At 43.2% G+C, this 23,593-nt stretch overlaps 3 protein-coding genes and 1 long non-coding RNA gene across 10 annotated transcripts; 2 read left to right on the forward strand and 2 right to left on the reverse strand.

Moving 5' to 3' along the window:
- Positions 1–3,622: 3,622 nt before the first annotated feature.
- LOC115791113 (uncharacterized) lies at positions 3,623–5,316 on the forward strand. Its single transcript, XM_030745226.1, has 3 exons — positions 3,623–4,635; positions 4,730–4,948; positions 5,025–5,316. Exons 1-3 carry the CDS (start codon positions 3,788–3,790, stop codon positions 5,230–5,232), a joined length of 1,275 nt encoding a protein of 424 aa, XP_030601086.1. The 5' UTR covers positions 3,623–3,787; the 3' UTR covers positions 5,233–5,316.
- Positions 5,266–8,179, reverse strand: LOC115791114 (G2/M phase-specific E3 ubiquitin-protein ligase-like). 7 transcript variants are annotated; one of them, XM_030745230.1, is made up of 9 exons: positions 7,846–8,176; positions 7,612–7,736; positions 7,443–7,479; positions 7,259–7,298; positions 7,054–7,186; positions 6,721–6,899; positions 6,329–6,501; positions 5,949–6,163; positions 5,266–5,873 (listed from the first exon to the last, which is right to left on the reverse strand). In XM_030745230.1, exons 5-9 carry the CDS (start codon positions 7,178–7,180, stop codon positions 5,638–5,640), a joined length of 930 nt encoding a protein of 309 aa, XP_030601090.1. In that variant the 5' UTR covers positions 7,181–7,186; positions 7,259–7,298; positions 7,443–7,479; positions 7,612–7,736; positions 7,846–8,176; the 3' UTR covers positions 5,266–5,637. The 7 variants fall into 7 exon arrangements, 4 of the variants coding, with proteins under 4 accessions (XP_030601090.1, XP_030601089.1, XP_030601088.1 ...); XR_004020843.1 differs by lacking the exon at positions 7,054–7,186 and having other exon boundaries at positions 7,846–8,178; XM_030745229.1 differs by having other exon boundaries at positions 7,054–7,298; positions 7,612–7,707; positions 7,846–8,177.
- Positions 8,180–11,298: 3,119 nt separating this feature from the next.
- LOC115791116 (dehydrogenase/reductase SDR family member 11-like) lies at positions 11,299–14,608 on the forward strand. The gene is made up of 7 exons (XM_030745232.1): positions 11,299–11,547; positions 11,753–11,962; positions 12,725–12,819; positions 13,713–13,842; positions 13,954–14,046; positions 14,129–14,194; positions 14,314–14,608. Exons 1-7 carry the CDS (start codon positions 11,314–11,316, stop codon positions 14,353–14,355), a joined length of 870 nt encoding a protein of 289 aa, XP_030601092.1. The 5' UTR covers positions 11,299–11,313; the 3' UTR covers positions 14,356–14,608.
- A 3,306-nt stretch (positions 14,609–17,914) lies between these two features.
- Positions 17,915–19,882, reverse strand: LOC115791153 (uncharacterized). The gene is made up of 3 exons (XR_004020846.1): positions 19,747–19,882; positions 19,323–19,517; positions 17,915–17,973 (listed from the first exon to the last, which is right to left on the reverse strand). It is a non-coding gene; the product is annotated as an uncharacterized LOC115791153 (long non-coding RNA).
- Positions 19,883–23,593: the final 3,711 nt, after the last annotated feature.

Below are 23,593 nucleotides of genomic sequence, written 5' to 3' on the forward strand. Positions count from 1 at the left end.
GGGATAAGAGTACAGTCATTCGAGAGGGGCTCAAAGTAGAGGTGCTACTCCTCCACATCAAAAGGAGGTGGTTCGGCCATCTGACCAGGATGTCTTCAGGTGGCTTCTTAGGTGAGGTCTTCCTGGCATTCCCTACCAGGAGGGGACCCTCACTGCAGGCCCAGGATACGCTGGAGCGATTAGAAGAAGAAGAAGAAGAAGAAGAAGAAGAAGAAGACTTTATTGTCATTATATGTAAACATATAATGAAATTTGCGTTGCAGAACACCCATCCAAGAGAGATACAAACACAGAAACAAACGGGGGGAGAGGTGTCTGAGGTCATGCAGCCATTTACCAGCGCTACCTTTAGCAGGAAAACAGAAAGAGATATACTGGGATAGTTAGGTTCAAAATCATCTCGTACTGTGTTCATTATGAACACCTTGCGCGGTTCCAAAAAACATCTCAGCAAAGCAGCAGCACATTTAAACCTGGAGAGCACTAGGGTGGGTAGGGGAGGGGCTGCCAGCGGAGACGAGCAGGATACTGTGATGGACACACAGCTTCCAGACCAGCACTTCATGATAATGTTCATGATAAGATGGTACAGTCAGCCTTGGTTGCCAGGATACCAGTTCATACAGGTCACAACACGGGGCGGGGGTGAAGAGCATCTGTTTACAAACATCTCCAAGTGGCGATTTAGACAGACAGCATCCAAGGCCGTCCAGGAGCCAAATTCCAAATAGTGCAATTGTTTTGGTTCAGGCCGTCATAACTGTTTGCTGACAGACCTTACAGTTTTCTGGTTACCTCTCAAAAGTCCAATAATCCGAATTTGGTTCTACTCCGCCACGCAGAACAGACACTCCAACACTCCTCCAGATGTAATCCATTTCGATTCAGCTCTACTTAGTCTGATTGAGTTCGTACTGTTTCTGCATCCCTCATAGGCAGCCTTACTAGGGCCTGAACAGCTGCCCGGATACCAGGTATCCCCAGGTCCAATTCAGGAAAAGAAATCCTAGTTCTTACTACCTTATGCATCGCTAAGAAAACTATCCTCATGAATTGGAAATCAAAAAATGATTTATGCATTACTCACTATAAGAATCTACTTTTAGACCACATTAGTTTGGAAAGAATGTCTGCCACCTCTAAAAATCAACTGGCAAAATTTGAATCTCTCTGGTCCCCACTGATCAGCTCCATCGCATGATGGGGGTGACGAGCTGTGGTCTAGTTTCGCGGCGCACCCGGTAGGTGGCTGGGGGTGGGCCGGGGGGGCCTGGGTGTCTGATGGCTCTGGCCTGGAGGCGGTGGCTACCGTTTTGTGGTTTCTGTGTCCGGGCCCTGGTTGTTGGTGGTGGGGACTTGGATGGTGCTCTTATGGTCGTGGGGTGTGGGGCTCGGGGTCCCGTGGTGGCGGTGCTGGCCCCGTCCGGGTGGCCGGCTTCCTCTGTGGGGGCCGGGGTGCGGGGGTCGGGGCCCTGGTGCCCGGGGTTGCCCGTTTCCTGGCTGGGCCCCTCCCTGCGCTGGAGGGGTCTGTGCCCCCTTGGGCGTGCCGCCATGTGGGGTGGGTTGGCTGTGTCGGGGTGTCTGGCTGGCATTGCGGGAGTTTTGGGTGCCCTCCCCCATGGGGTGGTGGGGCGCTCAGGTGAGGGAGCAGCAGTTGCCCCACACGGGGCCGGTTGGTTCTGACTCAGGACCACTGTGTGCGTGTGTGTGTATGTGTGAGTATGTGTGTGGGGGTGTGTGTCTGGGTGTGTGTGCGTGCGTGTGTATGTGTGCGTACGTGCGTGTGTGTGTGTGTGTGTGTGTGCGATATTTGTTGTCCTTTGTATGCATGTGGGGTGTGTGTTGTGTCCTGTTCGCAGTGGGGGCAGTGGGTGCCGGCCTGGAGTACGGTGGCGTCCTGGGGGTGCGGTCACTTCAGGCCCTGGACCTGCCTTCCCTGGGCTGCGGGGGGGTGTAGGGAACTGGGGTGCCTAGTGAGCCAGTAGCTAGCTGGCTCTCTTCCTCCGGGGGGTAGTCCTCTGCCTCCCGGTCATATTTATCCTGGCCCCTCCCCTCCCCCCACTCAGTTTAACATCATATTATGCACACATAGGTTCTCGGGGGAGGGGGGCTAGTGCTGCAGTGAGTAGGGCCATCACCTCGGCTCTGCTCGCTGTGCTGCGTGATGTCCCACTCCTCCTTTTTTAATTGCATTATACAGCTCACAACACATCATAGTACATATAGGGCCTTGGGGGGCAGGTGTGTCACACAGTGGTTAGTGGGTGGCACTGCTGAGGTGGCCCCACTTGTCTGTTCACTGCTGCCTGCACCTCAATTTTATTTAAATTTTATTTACATTTTAGACATTGAGGGCCTTGGGGGGACAGTGTGGATGGGCGCTGTTATTCAGTGCTCATATTACATCTGTCCCTCCAATTTTAAAAGCACTGTAGTTTTCACACAGCCATACACATTCTTCTCAGTACATACACTCACATCACCCCCCAACACGCTGAGTGGGAGGAGGGGGCGGGCGGGCCTTCTCACACCCCAGTTCCATGCACCCCGCCTGGGATGGGGACTGGCTCATTGTTCGGGGCTGGGTTGGCTGCTTCCCTGGGTTGCCGCTGGCTTGGTGCTGGTACCCGCTCTCCCACATTAGGTGTCCATGTATGTTACATGTGCGTATGCATGAGTGTGTGACTGGTGCATGCGAATGTGCGTGCGTGTGTATGTGCGTGTGTGTACATGAGGGAACGACTGGTACGTGTGTGTGTGTGTGTGTATGTGCGTGTGAGTGTGTATGCATGAGTGTGTGACTGGTGCATGCGAATGTGCGTGCGTGTGTGTGTGCGTGTGTGTACATGAGGGAATGACTGGTACGTGTGTGTGTGTGTGTGTACGTGCGTGCTAGTGAGAGTGTGTGTGTGTGGACAGCTGGGCCTGGGTTGGTGGCTTGCCAAGCCTTGGCACCTGTGGGACACGGAGGGTGGGAGTTACCCCTCCCTACCGCTCCACGCTGCTCCTCGCTGGTCGTCACTGCCGCCCCTGGGGTGTGGGTGCCCGTGGGTCCCGGGGTGTGTGGCCGGATGTCTCGGCATGGTTTTTGGCCTGCTCCCTTGGCGGCCGTGGCCTGGGGGTGGCTTGGGCCTCTTTGGCGCGTGGGGGGGCTCTGCCGGGTGTCGGGCTGCTCTCGGGCGTTTGGGGCCTCGGGGGCCGCATGCCTGGCCCGTGCTGGGGGTGCCGGCCTGCCGGGGGGGGTGGGCTGCCCGTCGCCTCTGGCTCTCTGGACTCTAGCCCCTGGATTGTGGGGGTTCCGTCTGTAGCCTCCCTCCTTCCTCTTCTGGGGAGTGTACGCGGTTGCCATCGGGATGTGTGGCCCCAAGTCTTCTGAGCTCCTGTGCTGTGGATGGCCTGGGTCCCCTGGGTCCTTCCCTATCTGCCTCTGGATCGCGGGGGGCATGGTTGCAGTTTCTCGCCCTCATTATCGAATACATTGCATGACAAAGGTACGGTGGCCGGGAGGTGCAAATCAAAATTACAAAATCTGAAACACTTTTACAAGTGGCAAAACAAATTTACATTTTAGAAACAAAATCACATTTTAGAAAACAAATTAACAATACGAGAAACACTTTTACAAGTTCAGAAGAAATTAACATTTCAGAAAACAAATTAACATTTCAGAAAACAAATTAACATCACTCGAAACACTTTTACAAGTGGCAAAATCAACCGGAAAGGGTAGGTACTAACTCCAAGGCTGACCCGGAAGTGATAACGGAAGCGGGCATTTCAACCCAAGATGGACAGCAGTCGAGTGGCGTTTTGCCCGTTTTGCGGGGCACATATGAGTAGATTAACGCGGTTTTGTTTTTCTTGTGGACGGTCCTTAGAGTTTTTAAACGGCACAGAACAGACAGAACGACCAGATATGCTGCAGCAGTGCATACGATATTTTAATGAGGGTCACTCATACGCTGTAATCGTAGACATGATGGCATGTTTACACGGTGTACACATCAGCTTAAGGTCGCTGAAAAGCAAACTGAATGATGCCGGGTTATATCGCAGAAAGGATTTGTCCTCTACCGACGTCATAACTAGAGCAATACGAGTGGAACTTCGTGGACCTGGACAGCTGTTTGGCTACCGCATGATGTGGCAGGTACTCAGACAAAAGTACAATCTGCGAGTGAGGAGGGATCATGTAATGAATTTGCTCCGGGAGCTTAATCCTCAAGGGTGCGAGAGGAGAGCACGCAGAAGGTTTATAAGAAGAATCTACCACTCCATGGGACCGAACTATATGTGGCACGTGGATGGTTATGATAAACTCAAGCCATTCGGTCTGGCACTTTCAGGGTGCATCGATGGATTTTCCCGTAAAGTACTGTGGCTTATATGTGGCGCAACAAATAATGACCCATCTGTGATCGCTCACTATTTCCTGTCATGTGTGCGAAACCTCGGTGTCATCCCCATGAGACTGAGAACCGATTGCGGCACGGAGAACGGGACCATGGCCGCAATTCAGTGCACGCTACGCCACCACCACAATGACTACTACTCTGGAGCGTCCAGCCACATGTATGGCTCATCCACAACCAACCAGAGGATTGAGTTCTGGTGGTCCATATTCAGAAAGGGAAGGTAAGTGGTATTCATACTTTAAATTCATTTTGAGTGACCATCGTTTAAACATGGATATGAAAATTATAACACTATATTACTGATTTTTTTATAGGTGTCAGTTCTGGATGGAGCTATTTGCAGACCTTAGAGAAGCTGGATACTTAAATGGGAGTCACGAGCATCAGTGTCTGCTGAGATATTGCTTTGGTGATGTTATTCAGAGGGACTTGGATGAGTGTATGAGACTGTGGAACAGTCACAGGATCCGCCCCTCCAGAACAGCATCATGTCCAGGAGGAGTGCCAAATGAGCTCTACTACTTACCACACAGGTAATACTTTGGTGATAGATGGTATTTTCCATTTTATCATAAATTTAAATGTAATCATATCTTCTCTGTAATATAGGTTTGGCTCCAGAGACTGTGGATTTAAAATCGAAATGACTGAACTGGATGCCTTTCCTGACGTTCATCTGACAAGAGCTCCATGTGGGGACCCAAACATGCAAGAATACTTGGACTTTGCAGTGGAGCACAATCATTTACAGAAGCCAGAACAGTGGCAGTCTTCAACTGAACTATATCTGAAACTAAAAGAAATTGCTCAGCTATGAATTGAAGGGAAGTTTATTGTAATGATGGTGGAACATGTACACAACTTGTCACCCACAGTTTCAGTATTTAAAATTTGGAAATAAATGAATGAAAAACAATTGTCCAAATGCTGTCTGAGGGGAAAAAAAAAAAAAGACATGCTTGCTTACCGCAATTTTAAAGTATTTTAACAAAAGTAACTGCACCTTTAAATGCACATAATACCAACAAAGAACAAAAAACATTTTGAGTCCAAGTTTTCCTGCTTTAACATACCTGATTCAGATGATTGCAGTTTAAAAAAAAAAAAAAGCCTGTTAATCAGTTATTCAGGATTAGGATCTCTGATCTAAAACGTGCAGGGCATTGTGCCTGGATGACCAGGTTTGAAAAACACTACTCTAATGGTTATCTAGCTATATAGTTTATAGACAACCAAATCCTGGACTATTTTGAATTCCAAAGTCCATTTGTGACTTAAACACACTATATGAATCCAGAAATGGTAATTTCAACAAGTTTGAACATGTATTTGCCATTGGGAGTGGAACGTCATCCAGGAACTCTATTTGTGGCAGTGGTTCCAAGCCAGATGGGGGAAGTGATGTCAGCCCAGTTGCAAACATCAAAATGTCTTCCACAGACACAGCAGCCTCGCCTTCTGCAAAGAAATAAATGTTCAAATATACCAGGCTAACGTGGTTTTCCAAGTAGGTACAAATAAAACCTTACAAACCTTCACAATCAAGGAGATAGTCTGCCCAGCAGGCCAAGGTTTGGCTTTCTTTCAGTCTCCTATTACTCCCTGAAGGGCTGAGTTGAGGTTTGAAGAGTCTCTCAAGCTCAAAGGCAGTCAGTCGCTTTTCACAGTGGCACAGGACAGGGGTCAGCAAAGTAGGGTGTTGCTGTAGTGCAGTCAGGAACTGAAGAGCTGAAAGACCATCTTTGAATCTACAAAGTGAACACACTGTTACACAGATATGTAGATGTTGCACACTAAGGCAAAATTGTTTGTCACAGTGACTGATAACAGATACACGTGCCATGGAGCATTACAAACTAAACATTCCTACATTAAAAAAAAAAAAGAAAATTACATCATTAAAAATATCTTACCTGTCAATTACAGATGAGTTGCGGTCAAAAATATACCACTGGAGGTAGTTGGCCACAATTTCTGTCTTTTCGTCCACAGCAGCCACATGTCTAAGACAGCCTGCTGTCTGCAACATTGTGCTGTGTCTCATGATACATTCTTGTAGAGCATCCAATGTAGCAGCATTCTCAATCTGAAAGACAAAGAGACATACCCAACACATTAAATAACTATGTGTTAATCTTGACCATTTTTATTTAGTGACAGCGTAGGGTTAGCATGCTGTAACCCTACAATACCATAAATTCATAATTCTGCAAATGTATATGTGTGGGAACTAAACATCATCATTGAACAGTGCAGGAACTATGTTAAACTCTGTCCTACCACACTGGATTTATGTTATCCCCACCTCTCGCAAAGCTTTCCCTATTTCTTCATCAGTTATTAAATTAACTGTTGGTTTGAATGAAGGCTGGCCAGCAAGATACTGTACAAGATCTTCTGACAGGAAATGGGGTCCCGGACCTCCATGTACAACTGAAACTGCAATCATCTGTCCTGCCAGGAAGTATTCATCCTCCCTAACAGCTGTGAATGAATTCATATTGTAAAATGAAAACATACATTATTTACTTTAAGATATTGGGGGGAAAAAAAAAAAAAAAAAAAACATATTCTGTGTCACATATCTGTTTACTAATAACCATCCATTAGTATAGCACATATCTAACCCTATGCATACCATTTGCATTATAGACCAAGAACCGATGTCCCTCTGGTCCATCAAAAATTGGCCGGTCTTTCAGGTGCTTCATTAGCAGAGTTAAAAAATTCTCATCTTGGACCACCTGTGTCAATCCCTTCCTCATAAACACCTGCATTATCGGTAAATCTGACCAGCATGTCACAGTTTTCAGAATATGATGAACGTCTGAAAATGACATTACCTGTCCTGGCTGAATTGTAGCTTGATGTCCCAGTGCATCTCTTAAACACAATGAAAATAATAAAATGATTACCACAATAGTCATATAAGAATGTAAACAAGTACATGACAGATTCCTCTTGGTTGATAAATCATTAGAAAGGTTCTCTCTCTGTGAAAAAGGCTAGATGCAAAAATCTACTTACCTTTCATTTTCAGACTTATCTTTGGGAGTTCAAAAACCTGTGAGGAAAGTGCATAAATTTATCAGCAGTTTCTAATAGCTTCAATAGCTAATTTGTGCCACCACAGTTTCACAGTGAGCCGAATCAGACAGTCCAGTACTGATTACACGATCAGTACTATACAACTTACCTGGACGTGTTTTTGTTCTTTAGCCCGGTGTCTTCCTCTAGGCCCGTAGTTAAAAGACTGACGCTCTTTGGACTTCGAGCTTCGGTATTCCAGGAACTGTTTATATGACGAGCAAGGTTTTTCTGCTGAAATTAACAAAGCTCTGTCTCAAAAAACAAAATGAGCTAACCAATGACACTAATAGCTTTCATTCGTATTGGCTTCTTCAGATAGCGAGCGCTATGCTGCACTTACTTTGTTTAGCATTATCCGGCTGTTGACATATCCCCTGTGCCTCTGGACCTTCCGTCTGTTCTGTCCCATTTAAAAACTCTAAGGACCGTCCACAAGAAAAACAAAACCGCGTTAATCTACTCATATGTGCCCCGCAAAACGGGCAAAACGCCACTGAACTGCTGTCCATCTTGGGTTGAAATGCCCGCTTCCGTTATCACTTCCGGGTCAGCCTTGGAGTTAGTACCTACCCTTTCCGGTTGATTTTGCCACTTGTAAAAGTGTTTCGAGTGATGTTAATTTGTTTTCTGAAATGTTAATTTGTTTTCTGAAATGTTAATTTCTTCTGAACTTGTAAAAGTGTTTCTCGTATTGTTAATTTGTTTTCTAAAATGTGATTTTGTTTCTAAAATGTAAATTTGTTTTGCCACTTGTAAAAGTGTTTCAGATTTTGTAATTTTGGTTTGCACCTCCCGGCCACCGTACAAAGGCGCATACACACACATTAATACAAACAATAAACTTGTGTGTGTGTGTGTGTGTGTGTGTGTATATGTAGGTGCATATGGGTGTGTGTATGGATGTGTGTGTGTGTGTGTGAGTATATCAACCCCTTTTATTTATTTATTTATTTATATTTTTTTTTCTATCTCCTTTCTTCCTTTTCTCTCCCCCCCCCTTTTCTCCCCCCCCACCTCTTGCTCTTGCCCTTTCCTTGTTGCCTGTCAGACTTGGCATGAATAACTAAATAAAAAGATAAATAAATAAAAATAAAATTGCAAACATTAACAAGAAGAGCCTATAGGAAACATATTGAGCTGTTCTTGTCAAAGCAAATATGTTTGGTACATCAGTGCATTCGGATCATCATTCCGATTGTGAAAGATGCCAGACATGACAGGCTAGAAAAAAGAAAAAAAAAAAAAAAGGAAAAAAAAAAAAAAAAAAAAAAAGGAAAAGAAATCCTGGTATCAATATATATGCCGCGTCCACACAGTGCAGCCAGGAACGTTATCTTCCATCCCCACAGGAATCCATAACATAGCCAGCCGGGTGTGTAGTCGGACCACAGGAAAGAGGGTTCCCCTTCTCCCAATCTCCTCGTGATGAGAATTTGGCCATCAGTAGTGTTGAGAGACCAGCTGACCAGATCCATAATTTAATTTCCAGTTCGGGGATGTGTGAAGAGATGCTCTAAACAGCGAAGCAGCAAAAAGCAGGGGTAGATAGGGAAGGCTGGGGAGAAGAGAAAAATGCGTCCGTCTCCACCGAGAGCAGGAAAAAAAAAAAAAGATTACATCTCTCGGCTGTCCTGGGAACACCTCGGTGTTCCCCTTGATAAGCTGAAGGAAACGACCGGAGAGACTGAGGTCTGAGCTTCTCTGCTTGGGCTGCTGCCCCCGTTGTCCGGCCCCATAATTGGAAGAAAATGGATGGATAAACATTAATAATACACAAATAAATAAAATAGTGAGGAAAGGGGAGGGGGGTCAAAGTGCTGTTATAGTAAAGTCAGTGAACACGTGTGTGAAGTTTGATGGGTCTAGCTTGAACAGCATGCATCTATGGTGTGAATCTGGACAGATTGTTCTCGTTATCAAATTCACAAGATTTTCAGAAAGCTTGACCTCTGACCTTTACCTCCAGGTCATGGTTGCTGAGATTCACAATTATTATTATTATTCTAATGACAGGTCGTGTGATTTGTTTGTGAAGGAAGACACCTGAAACACTTTAATTGATAAAGTAAGACATTTAATATATTAAAGAATCAGAAGAAATTACGTGTACACGGGCAAATCTTGTTGAGGGACACACAGGCCTTCTCAGCAGCTGCCTGTGCTCCCTCCCCAGAAGAGCACTGCTCTAAGCAAACATAACAATTTTATACTACAAGCGCCATCAATCCAAAAACAGTTGGAGAGAGCCGTGGTTTAGACTTGGCCTTCTCACACTGGTTCGTCCAGTAGTTGGTTCCAGCATCATGGCACAAGCTTCTCCAATCAGCAATAAAAACTCCATAAAAGACACACACCTTCCTCCCTCACATGTTCCTAATCACGACTTGGCAGTTTTATTCTCCTTAGCAACAGAGTACGATGACCTACACACACCCTTCCCTCCGTAGACACAGATGCACATGTTTAGGCAAAACCTTTGAGGATAAGATAAACATGTTCTTCTCCGAGACAGAAGGTCATAAATAAGACAACCATAATGCTCAAAGATAGTACCGGACCAACTTCACAGTGCTATCTCTGTCTAATGTATTATTTAATTGTCTATTATTTGGTTCAGCCACTGTTTATTAATTAATTTACTGGAGTTTACTTTTAAACATTTGTAATTTTATTCATTGAGTAAAAAATAATTCCCAACAATGATCAGGAGAAAGCCTCTTCATGGCAACATGGCTTAGGCTTGCAAAGTTGTATATGAATAAACAAAAGACTTCTGGAACAATGGCCTTTGGACTTATAAGACCAAGGTGGAGATGTTTATGCGTAATGCAGAGCACCACATATGGCAAAAACCAAACACAGCATATCAGCACAAACACCTAAAGCACAGCAGCGGAAGGGTGATGATTTTGGGTTGTTTTGCAGCCACGGGACCTGGACGCTTTGCAGTTATTTTGTTTACCATGAAGTCCTCTGCATACCGAAGGATTCTAGAGTCAGATGTGAGGCCATCTGTCCGACATTTAAAGCTTGGCTGAGATTGGCTCCTGCACAAGACAAGGATCTGACTAACAGTAGCAAATCTACAACATAACTGCTGAAAAAGAAAAGAATCAAGGTGCTGCAAAAGTCCAGACCTCAACCTGACAGAAATGCTGTGGCAGGATCTTCAAGTTCTTGCTCCTAAAGCTGGTTCTACAAACATGGGGTGTACTTAGTTTTTCATACACTGCTTTGGCGTTTTGTCTTAGTTCTTGTTAAATTAATAATGACATGGTGTAATATGCCAATTGCTGTTGTTCACCTGGGGCTGTATTTATCAGTTTGTTTGGTTTTTTTTTAAATTGTGCCCTGATATATAAAACTGTAAATGTGAAGGAGGGGATACTTTATTTTTCACATGACTGCTGATACAGAGGAGTCAGTAATATCTTAAGACTTTTATTCATCAGGAAATGAATGGATCCTCACATTGTGTTGGTCAGTCACTGTTTTGAAACTCTGCAGGTAGACTTGGGTCAACAGCAGCAAGTGTGAATCACTTCCAGATTTATTACAATGTAGAAGAATGCAAGACGTGTGCAGGCAGTGCTGAAACAAATATTGATAGTTGATGTCTCATTAAGATTAAATTAAATGTTTTCCTGTTCTTTGTTAAATTTGAGTATAGGTATAACCAGCCTTTCCGTTGAAGTATTTAATCGCAGCAACAGAACGGAGTTTACTGCTTTCCTACAGTTCGTGCCTGACTTTAACGCACCATAGGTGTTTAAGAGCGTGCGACGTTCACGATACCGTGTATATATCGATGGGTCAAGGACAGTCAGAGGTCCGAGCTGCTGCAGAATCGGTGTTCCTCTCTACTTGCGGTGCTTTCGTGTGTGTAGCAAGTTATCGTTTCCCGGCTGTGATGGAGCGTTGGCGGGGCAGAGTGGCTCTGGTGACCGGAGCGTCGGTCGGGATCGGGGCGGCTATAGCCGTAGAGCTGGTCCGGTGCGGTATGAAAGTGGTGGGCTGCGCCAGGGACGTCGGAAAAATACAGGTTTGCTTTGACCGGAAACTAAGTTTTTGCATGTAAAGTGACACTATCGCAAACTCGATTTGTGAATAGAGTAACTTAATGCAAACTGACCTATTACAAAGTCAATTTTGATTTTCAATATTACAGGATAACTTTGTGTAGATTTTTGTTTGGATTTTGTTTGATTGGCTCCTGAAGTCTGTCATCTTTTTCTTTTTGGTTTCAGAAACTGGCAGCAGAGTGTCAGAGTGCCGGCCACCCCGGTGTTTTGGTGCCTTTCAAATGCGACTTGAGCAAAGAGGAGGACATTATGTCCATGTTTGCAGCCATCAAAGAGCAGCACAAAGGCGTGGATGTGTGCATCAACAACGCTGGCTTAGCTCACCCAGAGCCGCTGATAAACGGCAAAACCAGCGGCTGGAGGAACATGATGGACGTAAGAGCTCGGTGTTATTTTAAGGGGGGCATGTGGTTGGTCTGCAGAAGTGTTTTGGTGTGCGATTTGTGTCAAAGTAAAATTAAGGGTTTTCCAGCAGAACCCTGAATTTAAATAATAAATGTTTCTCAGGTCAGCTGTCAGTGGCTTTAATGTGGCTGATTGGCACAAACCATCTTGTCTGTTTTCTATCTCCTACTCTGACAGTATGCTGTGTATCCTGTCTTTATACTATACAAAATAAAGTTAGAATTCATTGAATGAATCCAAGTGTCATCAACTTAAATTTATCTATTACACCTGACGAAACCCAACACTGACCAAGAACTCCTCTCGGTCTCTGACCACAGTCGCTGTGCACCAGTCCAGTGTTTTATTATAAATTAACCACAGCACAACAAGCTAACCTGTTTATCCTGAACTCAGCTGCTGAATATGTTCATACAACCTTTGGACAACACAAAGTTACCTCAGTTTGTTTTGCAGGATGTTTCACAATACAAAAAAAAACATAATTTCAAACCATATACAGATTCAATATGTCATTTTTTAAACTTTAGCTTTCAGACACTGTGAGACAAACTGTACACAAACAGTTTGTGTGTTAACAAAGTTTTGTACTTCATTACTTCCCACCTCTGCTGATTGGTGTACATTATCACTGTGAGGTTACTGGACACAACTGAAGTAAATGTGATATTTGGAGGGTGCTGATTCCAGACATCTTCTTTACGGTTTGTTGCTCTGCTTGCATTCTTGCAGGTCAATATTCTTGGATTGTGCATCTGCACACGTGAAGCGTATCAGTCAATGAAGGAGAGAAACGTGGACGATGGGCACATCATAAACATAAACAGGTGCAGTTTTATTTACTAATCTGCTCGTTTAATCGTCGCACAGATACTGTATAATGCACCATTCGTGCATAGTCATGCAGTGCATTTAACATCAATCTGTAGGTATTATTGCCTTTATTTCACCAGGCAGCCGTGCTGAGAACAAAACCTCTGACCAAGGCAGCAGCAGGACAACCTCTGAGTTAGTAATGATTGGTTTGCCAGTAAAGAAGGGAGTTATATAAACAGTGATGGAAAAACCTACAAAGCATCCAAGAAAAGTTGGTAATGCTTGTCCAGTGATAAAGCAGTTTCAAGGGGCCTCTCCAGTCAGCCAGCAGCCTACAAAAACCTTAGCTCACATGGAAACACAGCTATTACTGAAAACATCTGCAGCGGTCCACAGCTCAGGATTTTACAATCCCATTATTACAAGATTTAGGATGTAAAATTTTACAGAAGTGTTGGTTCAGTTGGTCAGATCGAGCATTATATGCCCAAAAAAACGAGGTCAGCTGACTACCTGAATATACAGAACGACCAGGTTTTTACATCGACTGATTTTTATTATTATTATTTTTTTCCCCTTCCCTGATGCCATGGGCATATTCCACAATTACAGTGCCAGAATTAATTGCGCTCATGTTACTGTATGTGGTTCAGGGAGCAGGAAACACAAGATCGTGGTGAAAGATTAATGCAGCTCTGGAGGGAAATAAATATTGTGACACTGCACATGTGTGTGTCACCTTTTGTGGGGGCTTTGCAGTCCAGAACACAAACATATTCAGTTAACCTGATGCAGTTCTGTGAGCCACAGGTTTTCTCGCATCACTCAGACATGGCTCTAAAAGAATAACTTGCAGATCAATACATGTGGTTTTTTAATGCTTATAAATTGCCTTCTGTTGCAGCATATGTGGACACTGTGTAATTCCCCACGCAGACACACATTTCTACTCTGCCACCAAGTATGCCGTCACCGCTCTGACGGAGGGCCTGAGGCAGGAGCTGCGTGCAGAAAACACCCATATCCGAGCCACAGTAAGGCTTTAAAACACTATAAACAGCTCCAAGAGTACCTTTAACTACTAGCATCTATGAGATTCATGCAAAGTACCTCCTGAAGTTCCCTCAGTATCCACTCTTTTCCAGTCCATCTCCCCCAGTTTAGTGGAGACAGAATTTACTCTGCGACTCTACAGCAACAACCCTGATATAGCAGCTAATGTACACCCTGCATATAAGGTAAAATTATTATTCCTGGAGTGCCCTTACTGTTGATATGATTATTCAGATAGTATTTGATTATTTTTCATTTCTCTGCCAGGCTCTGGAAGTAGTAGATATCGCCAGTGCTGTCACATATGTGCTCAGTGCCCCTCCTCACGTTCAGGTTTGTGATTTTTCCTTATTTTCATGCTTTTTATTGTGACTTACTGGACTTTCCTCTTTTGCATTTAAAATATCACTTTACTCATAATAAGATCGCACTTGCATAACTTTTTTTTTTAGATTGGAGACATTCAACTGCGAGGGACAGAAGTGGTGTCTTAGGGTTGCACCATAGGACCATCCTGAATCAATAAGACTAATTCTTCTTTATGAAAGTGATGACCACATTACATTTTTCAGTAGCACAAATCTAACACATTACTAAATTCATTATAATTACAGTTATGGCTTTATTTAGGGCTGCATAAAACGATTATTTTAGTAATCGAGTATTCTATCGATTATTCCAGCAATTAATCGAGTAATCGGATAAGAAATACTTTTTTTTATTAACAGTTTATCTGCATATTTTAACTTCCGTACTGCAGTTTCTCGCCATGTGAACAAACAGCGGTGAATGGAGCAGCTACAAAGTTCTTTTCTTCACCTTAACACTTGCTGATCAGGTGCTTGATGAAGGACCTCCAGCTGTTTCACAGATTTAATGGTGGTTACTAAAAGAAAAAGCTGCTGTTTTGGACGCTGGAAAAACGTTTCCTTTTGCTCTACTTGAGCTCACCGTCACAGCTTCGCCTCTTTGCGCTTGCGCAGTTAAAACCGCTGCCTGCTATGAGTGTTTTGAAAAACTAGTGGCTGCGGGAGCCATGGCGCATGTGTGAGTAATGGTGTAATGCTTTGTATTCACAAGCATTCTCGAAAATACGTTTCTACTGCAGGTCTATATTTAGTCACTAATAAGGGATTAAAGTATAAAAAATATTTTGAAGGAGCCCCTCGGTCCTGGGGGGCGGGCCTTCCGGTACCGAACCATCGCTAGTGCTAATGGCCCGCGCTCGCTAGCAAACCAGTTCTGGTAGCTACAGCTGAAGTAAAGACAAAAATAGCAGCTGAAATTCTCAGCGAGCACAACACACACAGACACACAGAGAGCAGTGGAGGCGTGGAAATGCATGTCAGCGACAGTTGCCACCCGTCCCGTAAAGTACGGAACACGGCATGTTACGGAGCCGTATTCCACGGAGTCCCGTAACATACGGGGTTCTGTATTTTACGAGACAGGTGGCAACTCTAGTGATGATCCACTCTGTGTTAAATGAAATCCATCGCAGCGACGGAGAGCTTTTTAGAATGTGTGCGTGTGTATACGTGAGTGATTCACACTCCAGTCCAGTAGGTGGCGGTAATGCAGTTCTATGTTGGTTTGCCAGCCCCCAATAAACCCACAAAAAAACGTCAGCACTAATGCTGCTAATGCTAGTGAGGAGCGCCGCTTACACCGAGACAGCTGAGCGCTGCAGAGTTTAAACGAAGCATCAACACAGTAAATTTGTGTCGATACATTTTTAGAATCGATTTAATCGAGTTAATCGATGAATCGTTGCAGCCCTAGCTTTATTTCACTGATAAAGGGTCTTAGAGTTATCTGCAGGACAGAAGAAAAAAAAAACAAAACACCAATTATGTGGAGATAAAGACATTATTTGTATTTCTATTGCACGAATGGACAAGAGCGCAAACTGCATTATACTAACACATCAGAGCCCTTTGCACAGACGGCATGCTATGACAAAGCCAGTAAAGAACTCAGTGATGTTAAAGCTGAGTGTATGCCGACCCCAGCCCAGCAGCCATATCCTGAGCTTCAACATCTATCAAATGCAGTAATGAGCATTTAGGCTTGTAGCATTGCAGCCTCCATTTCCACCTGCTCTACCTGTTTCTACAGTATAACCAGTGGCAGCCTTTAAGTCTCTTTGGGCTGAATTTCAGCTTTGCTTGAACACTAAAAGAAAGCTCGTCTGTGTCGTCATTATGGCAGGGATTTCTGTCAGTGTGTGGGACTGCAGCTAAGGTTTGTACACTGTAAAAAACAATGTAAATTTAACAAAATTTTTCTGTAAATTTTACAATATTTTTAAATATGTGAAATTCAATAAAATTACAAAAAAAACGACTGTGTGTAAATTAACATGATTTTGATGTGGAGGAGTAGCGGCTCTACTCTGAGCCACTCTCCAATGGCTGGATGTATCTCAGGGTAGCACACATCACCTAAAGTTGGTAGTTCGATCACTTTTTGCCTCAGTCTGCCCGATTAAAATTTTTATTATATAGAACAGAAAACTTTTCTTTTTTTAAATTGTATTTATCTGGCACCCAAAATGTCCCTGACTTTACAACACAACTTCAGTATTTTTTATGGTATTTTTCTTGAACCCAACTGCTGGAATATTTGGAGTTTTATGATTATTTCTTCTTCTTTTTTTTAATCAGTGTATTAAGGTTTAATTATGTGACAGTACAGTATCATAAATATTACTTTGGTTGGAGTAATGATCCAAATGCTGGGGACATCTCATGGTGTGGTCCTAAAATGATTTTATTCTGAAAATGTTCACTAATGTCAGTGCATGTTTTTTTTATTTGTGAAGGAAGACACCTAAAACACTTTAATATATTAAACGTTTTAATTAAAGAATCAGAAGAATTATGTGTACATAGGCGTGTTCCCAGCCAGCTGTCTGTGCTCCCCTCTCCAGAAGTCTCTAGCTAACAGTAACATTTTTATACTGCCACTATCTACAAGCAAAACAGATACTGTGAGCTGCAGTTTGGCCTTCATTATTGGTCTGTCCAGTGGCTGGCTCACATGACTCAGATTTCTCCCATGTCAACAGGACGCGGTGACATTTACTCTCATGTACAGTACATCTTGTACCTTCAAGGATAAGATAAGCATATCTCCCAAAGGCCGTGAAGTTAGTCTGGCGACCACTCGTCTCCTGTCTGTATGCTCTCTATCTAATGTATTTATTTAATGGTCTATTATTTGCTTCAGCCACTGCTTATCAATTAATTTTCTGGAGTATACTTTTATACATTTTTAATTTTATTCACTGAGTAAAAAACAAACCCCAACACTATAATATAACCTATTTTTTATGTATAGAAAATATGCATCTTTATTTATAGTAAATCTGATTTATACAGTGTATAGTACAAAATGTCTGTAAAATAGAAATATTTGTATACTATTACTAATATGTATGAAAGTAGATAAAACAGTCCTGAGAGTTAACATTTCTTAAACATATTAAATATCTCTGTGGCAGCCAGAATGAATTCAGATGTGCTTCCTTCATGACCTCTTTTACCATATCATACACTGGATCTTCCTTTATGAAGCCAGTAACACCATCCCAGAGTTCACAGCAACGCACCATTCATGGACACGATGAACATAAAGTGGTGCAGATCATGTTAACAGCACATTCTTCAGTGTTCATCAGTAGGCTGTTAAACCCACAGGTGAACTATTCAATTCAACCTCATTTATATAACGCCAAATCACAACAGCAGTTGCCTCAAGAGTTATTGGGGGTGTTACAAGGAACAGTTGTGGACAGATTGAGAAATGGAGTATAATCACACACTTGCATCTAACCTTATGAGGATAAGTCAGAATGCTCAAAAAATAATTAGGGTGCAATATGACCAGAAGTTCAATTCAGTTTTCACAACAATCACAACAAACAGTCATCTCAAGGCGCTTCATATTGTAAAGTAAAAACTATACAATAATTACAGAGAAAATCCAACAGTCAAAAAGAGCTGCTATGAGCAGCACTTGGTGCCAGCGGGAAGAAAAAACTCCAACAGAACCAGGCTCAGGGAGGGGCAGTCATCTGGGGAGGGGAGGGTGACAGGACAAAACACGTGCTGTGAAAGAGAGCCAGAGTATAAACAGAGTGAAAGGAGGTGAATGAAAAACAAACACTCAGTGTTCCATTTAGTAGAAGATTTGTTAATCACTGACATTTTAAATTTCACTGTTGGTGATCTCGTAAGTCAGAGACCCATGTGCTGAATTCTTCTCTCCGTACGTGGTTTAAACTAGGGATGGCACGATACCACTTGTAGCACCCGACCCATGTAGCTAATAGGTAAACAACATTTAAACACAGGGGTATTGTAGTACTATGGGCAGGGCCCTGGGTTCTTTAATTTATTGGCTTCCGTACTAACCTGTATTGATAAGAAATTTGGTGATTGGTGCCTCCACTTAGCAGAATACAACCCTTTGGCCTTTAATCCTACTAAGAATTGTTATCATCCAGTGTTAAAACACGTTTCTCTGGTTCAAATTTAATAAACAGGGGAAAATCCTTACACGAAAGAAATAACACACACAGGATTCTTAACCTCAAAAATATAGAATTTAGTAATCAAAATTAATATTTGCAACTTCAAATAAACACAATAAGAGTACAAAATAATTACTTCAATTAGGGTCTCTTCAAAACACCTGTAAATAAATCAAATTACTTGTGAAAACAATAGTCCTGCAGCTCACACACACACTCACACACTCAAGCTGCAACTCAATATCAGTGTTTTAAAATAAAATAAAACAAATGGTGCAGGCCTGTCGACGCTGGGGTGCGGTGTGGTCAGAAACTTTATGACCCTTTTGGTCTCTGGAGCTTGAAAAAGGCGACTGGACTTCTTTTTGTTTCTTGAAGACGTTTCACCTCTCATCCGAAAGGCTTCTTCAGTTCTCAACCAAATGGTGGAGAGACCCAGGTATTTAAACCCCTGTGGGCGTAGACCCCTGGAGGTGGTTATGATCCTCTATTGATCATGTGCGTGAACACATGTGCCCAGGTGTGAAGGGGGCGTGGGTCATATTTAATCAGTGGTTTCAGTTGAAACCAATTTAGGACTCCGCTCCATTGTTTCCTGTGGCCTATTGAGGTCACTGGAACAAAGGTGTGAATGAGGGTTCACGCACATGATCAATAGAGGGTCATAACCACCTCCAGGGGACTACGCCCACAGGGGTTTAAATACCTGGATCTCTCCACCATTTGGTTGAGAACTGAAGAAGCCTTTCGGATGAGAGGTGAAACGTCTTCAAGAAACAAAAAGAAGTCCAGTCGCCTTTTTCAAGCTCCAGAGACTACTATGACCTGGATGACTGAGAATCTACACAGACATATGACCCTTTTGCTTGCAAAGCAAGCAGAACAAAACAATAAAATAATAAGCCGTGCAATTTGAGTACTCACAACCTCGAGCAGTCAGTCAGTCAGCAACCTGGTTAATGTTAGTCGCTGGTAACCTTTAGGGAATCATTCGTGAGGGCGTCCGGCAACGGCTTCGGTCTCCGACACAAAATCCAAGCAAGATGGCGACTCCTGGATACTTCTATGCTCCGTCACGTAGCAAGGGGGGAAAAAAAGTCCAAGGATAGCCTCCTGGTCCTACACGTTAGCGAGCATATAAAATATCTTAGTCTTGCTTTATAATCGCTTTCATTTAAACTACTAACAGCATCGGCACACATTAACAACTTAGCAACTTAGACAGCTACTATATTATACATGTGCGACACGGCTAGCAAGCTAATATGCTATCCGCGATTAGCATCTCCATTTTAACATACTGCATCTGACAGAAACAGTTCAATACAACTTTCAAAGGAATATTTACCTTCGGATGTTTCAAAGTCCTTAACACAGAATGGCAAACTCTGCATTCACCACGATGAAAGGCACTTATACCCCGATACGATCAGCGGTCAACACACACGTTTGATGTACGTCTGTGGCATCTCTGTACCTCTCGCGCACCTGCCCTCTACTAGGTCAACCTCACTTCCCGCCCCCACAATCCCTTGATTGGTTACATAGGTCACAAACAACCAATACAAATAAACACAAGTCAAGACTGACATTCTGATGCTCAGTGAGGATAGGTTGTACACAACACAAAATGCGTAAAAGTGCAGTGAAACTAATTAAAGTGACATACTACTTTATTAACAAACAAAATGATTTGGTCCACTATTGTTTTAACACAACTCACTTATGAACTTTATAAAAACTGTACATGAACTATTTACTCATGCCCATAATCATTATGGACTGGGCTACACCCTCCCTCTTCTAAAAAGGTAGATGTCCTCATCTAACCCTGGCTCTTCTGCCTGAGGTAGTTAAGGGTTTCCTTTCTTGCTTTGATGATCTCTTGAAAGGTGTAGACTCTCTGAATGGATTAATACCTTTGCCCTGTGAACCAAGGTTCAACTGAATAACCATCCCATGATGCACAATGGTTACAGGTTCCTCAGTAGGATGTCCAGGTTCATCATAAGTCAAGCGTATGACTGGCTTAACCTAGCGCTGAGATTTCCTAACTACTGGTGTCTCTTTGCATTTCACAGCTCTTTTCGAAACAGAAGGAGATTCCTGCGTCATCTCAGTTTCTGTAGGCTGGGACCGCAACTCTTCATCTTCCGATTCTTGAGAGCTAGTGTCATCCGACAACTCCTCTCTTTGTCTAACTGGGTCAGTTTCACTTTGCTCACTGTCTGACACCTGTGAACTCTCATCAACAGAACTTGGGTATGGTTTCTCCAGATGGTGGGTGTGCAAAAGCTGTCGTTTCACCTCATCCATCTCCAAGGATGAGTACTCACGCACACCTTCAAACTCCAAGTCTGATGAAGCAGAGTCACTGGTTACTTGCTCAGACAACGAAGACTGTTTGGGGGTTTTCCTTACACTCTGCAGCCTTGTGACTGCTGGCTTTGTGACTTTTTTCTCGTTTTCCACTGAATGTGGCATTCTGACCAGGTAACCAATTTGCAAGAGATGATCTCTATGGAGGGTTTTAATGACTCCAGAGCCTTGTTCTGGCTTCACTTGATAAACAGGTAGATTTTGCAACTTCTTGACTACCACATAGGGAGTAGATCTCCAACGATCTTGAAGTTTGTGTTTCCCCTTCAGGCCAAGGTTTCTTAACAAAACTCTGTCACCCTCTGCCAATGGTTGATCTCGGACATGTTGATCATAACGAGACTTGTTTCTCATGTGATTTTTGGTTGCGGCTTCCATTGCTAGTTTGTAAGCCTGTTGCAGATCTTGTCTCATCTGTTTGACATACTTAAGATGTGACACTTCACTTGTCCCATCCACAACTGTGCCAAAACAAATGTCAACTTCACGTCCAAACATTAAAAAGTAGGGAGAATGTCCTGTGGCATCATTTTTTGTGCAATTATATGCATGCACTAGATGACTGATGTATTGACTCCAGTTCCTTTTGTTCGCTGTGTCCAGCGTACCAAGCATGGACAAGAGTGTTCTGTTGAATCGTTCAGGTTGAGCATCACCTTGTGGGTGATATGGGGATGTGCGAGACTTTCGTATGCCAAGCATAGAGAGAAGCTCCTTTATCAAGCGACTCTCAAAGTCTCTGCCTTGATTCGAATGGATTCTTGCGGGAAGACCATAATGCACAAAGTATTTTTCCCACAATACTCTTGCAACAGTAGTAGCTTTTTGATTTTTTGTAGGGAACGCCTGTGCATATCTCGTGAAATGGTCTGTCACTACTAACACATTTGCAACCCCTCTACTGTCGGGTTCTGTTTGCAAAAAGTCAATGCACACTAAATCTAAGGGACCATTGCTAGTGATCTGATTCAATGGAGTTGAATGCTGGGGAAGAGTCTTCCTGGAGACACATCTTCCACATGTTTTTATATATTGTTCAACTTCAGCGATCATGCGGGGCCAATAGAATCTGTCTCTGAGCAGCTCAGAGGTTTTGTCTATTCCCAAATGTCCACAATCATCATGTAGTGACCTGAGTACTACACTTCGGTATCGCTCTGGCAAAACAAGTTGATTTATCTCTCTATCTGATGGTGTTTGTCTGGTTCTATATAGAACTCCATCTTTTAGCTCCAAATTAGAGATTTCGCTGCTAAGCAAAGCAACATCGGGGGGATCATTTTGAGATTGAACATGCATCTTGCCAGCTTCAAGAGCTGTTTTCACTGGACCGATGACAGGATCCAAATCTTGTGCAGACTTAAGCTCTCTTGGGCTTAGCTGATCAATGGCATCTGAGCACTTATGAATTTTATAAAAACTGTACATGAACTATTTACTCATGCCCATAATCATTATGGACTGGGCTACACCCTTTTTTATGTCCGATACCGATACCAATATTTTACATTTGGATATCGGCCGATACCGATATAAATCCGATATTTAAAATTGATCCAGGCATTTAAAAACATTAAAAAAACATTAAAAAAAAAAAGAAAAAAAAAAAGAAGTCAACAGTCTCTCACACAACAAAATCAAAGTCTTTTAGTTGTTCTCTTTTCTTCACTTACTGATCAGGTGGTTGATGAAGGATCTCCAGCTGTTTCCCAGTAAAGGTTTAATGGAGGTTACAGGGAAGAAAAGGCTTCTTTTGGACACTAGAAAAACATTTCCTTCTGCTCCATCTGAGCGCGCCGGCTCCGCCTCTTTCCGCTTGTGCAGACTGACTGCACGTAAATCAGCTGACTGCTGCTATTGCGTCATCAGTGTTCACGTGAAAAACTCGGAGCTGCGTGAGCGTAATCTTGTAATGCATTATATTTACAAGCATTCTCCTAAATACGTTTCTACTGCAGGTCTATATTTAGTCAAAAAATCAGGGATTAAAGTATCAAAAATATTTTGACGGGGAAGGGGTCCTTCCGGTACCGGACGGTCACTAGTGCTAATAGCTGTGCTCGCTAGCAGTATGTCCGGGAGCTGAAGTAGAGAAAAAAATAACAGCTGATTCTCAGCACAGCGAGCACAACACACAAACAAGGCAGAGAGCGGTGGAGGCGGAAAAACATGTCAGCGATGATCGCTCAGTGTCAAAGGGAATCCGTCGCAGCGACGGAGGATCTGAGGGGGTTGTTTTCTAACTCCTGATCCCCCACTCCATTCCAGTAGGTGGCGGTAATGCAGCTCTAAGCTGGTTTGGTCAACCGCAAACCCACAAGAAGAAGAAGACGACTGAACCCTGTAATGCAGCTAATGTGAGCGAAACGTTATTTAATGTATCGGATTACATTTTTTTATTTCTTTCCGATATCCGATCCAGTAATTTAGGCCAGTATCGGACCGATACCGATACTGAATATCGGATCGGTGCATCCCTAGTTTAAACATTACCCTTTGTGTGTTTGTTTTTACAGAACATTCTGTCACCCCCCCCCCCCCCCCCCCCAGCTTCCCTTGAAGAAATCTAAAAATGGAGAGGAAATAATGGAAACAGCTTAAACACAGTTGAGCAAAAATATCAAGTTACAGACAACTGAAGACTGTCAAACACACCGCTTGATTCATTTCTGACTTCTCAGAAAAGTCCAGTTTTGCTGGGCCTGTTTTAAGTTCAGTTCAATTAAATTTAATTTATCTAGCCTCGATTCACAACAACTCGCGCCTCAAGAGGCTTATTACGGCGCTTTGTGAATTTATACTCTTGGATGCATTTA

Source organism: Archocentrus centrarchus, chromosome 13 (genome assembly GCF_007364275.1).
Source record: "Archocentrus centrarchus isolate MPI-CPG fArcCen1 chromosome 13, fArcCen1, whole genome shotgun sequence".
Classification (NCBI taxonomy): Eukaryota; Metazoa; Chordata; class Actinopteri; order Cichliformes; family Cichlidae; genus Archocentrus; species Archocentrus centrarchus.

Bases quoted from the DNA above. Each gene is read 5' to 3' on its own strand.
- LOC115791113 (XM_030745226.1), top strand. From the start codon at position 3,788: ATGGACAGCAGTCGAGTGGCGTTTTGCCCGTTTTGCGGGGCACATATG. The intron at 4,636-4,729 runs GTAAGTGGTATT...ATTTTTTTATAG, and splicing joins TCCATATTCAGAAAGGGAAG to GTGTCAGTTCTGGATGGAGC. The intron at 4,949-5,024 runs GTAATACTTTGG...TCTGTAATATAG, and splicing joins CTCTACTACTTACCACACAG to GTTTGGCTCCAGAGACTGTG.
- LOC115791114 (XM_030745229.1), bottom strand. From the start codon at position 7,255: ATGTCATTTTCAGACGTTCATCATATTCTGAAAACTGTGACATGCTGG. The intron at 6,502-6,720 runs GTGGGGATAACA...TTTGTCTTTCAG, and splicing joins TAGGGAAAGCTTTGCGAGAG to ATTGAGAATGCTGCTACATT. The intron at 5,874-5,948 runs GTTTGTAAGGTT...ATTTCTTTGCAG, and splicing joins CTATCTCCTTGATTGTGAAG to AAGGCGAGGCTGCTGTGTCT.
- LOC115791116 (XM_030745232.1), top strand. From the start codon at position 11,314: ATGGGTCAAGGACAGTCAGAGGTCCGAGCTGCTGCAGAATCGGTGTTC. The intron at 11,963-12,724 runs GTAAGAGCTCGG...GCATTCTTGCAG, and splicing joins GCTGGAGGAACATGATGGAC to GTCAATATTCTTGGATTGTG. The intron at 14,195-14,313 runs GTTTGTGATTTT...TTTTTTTTTTAG, and splicing joins GTGCCCCTCCTCACGTTCAG to ATTGGAGACATTCAACTGCG.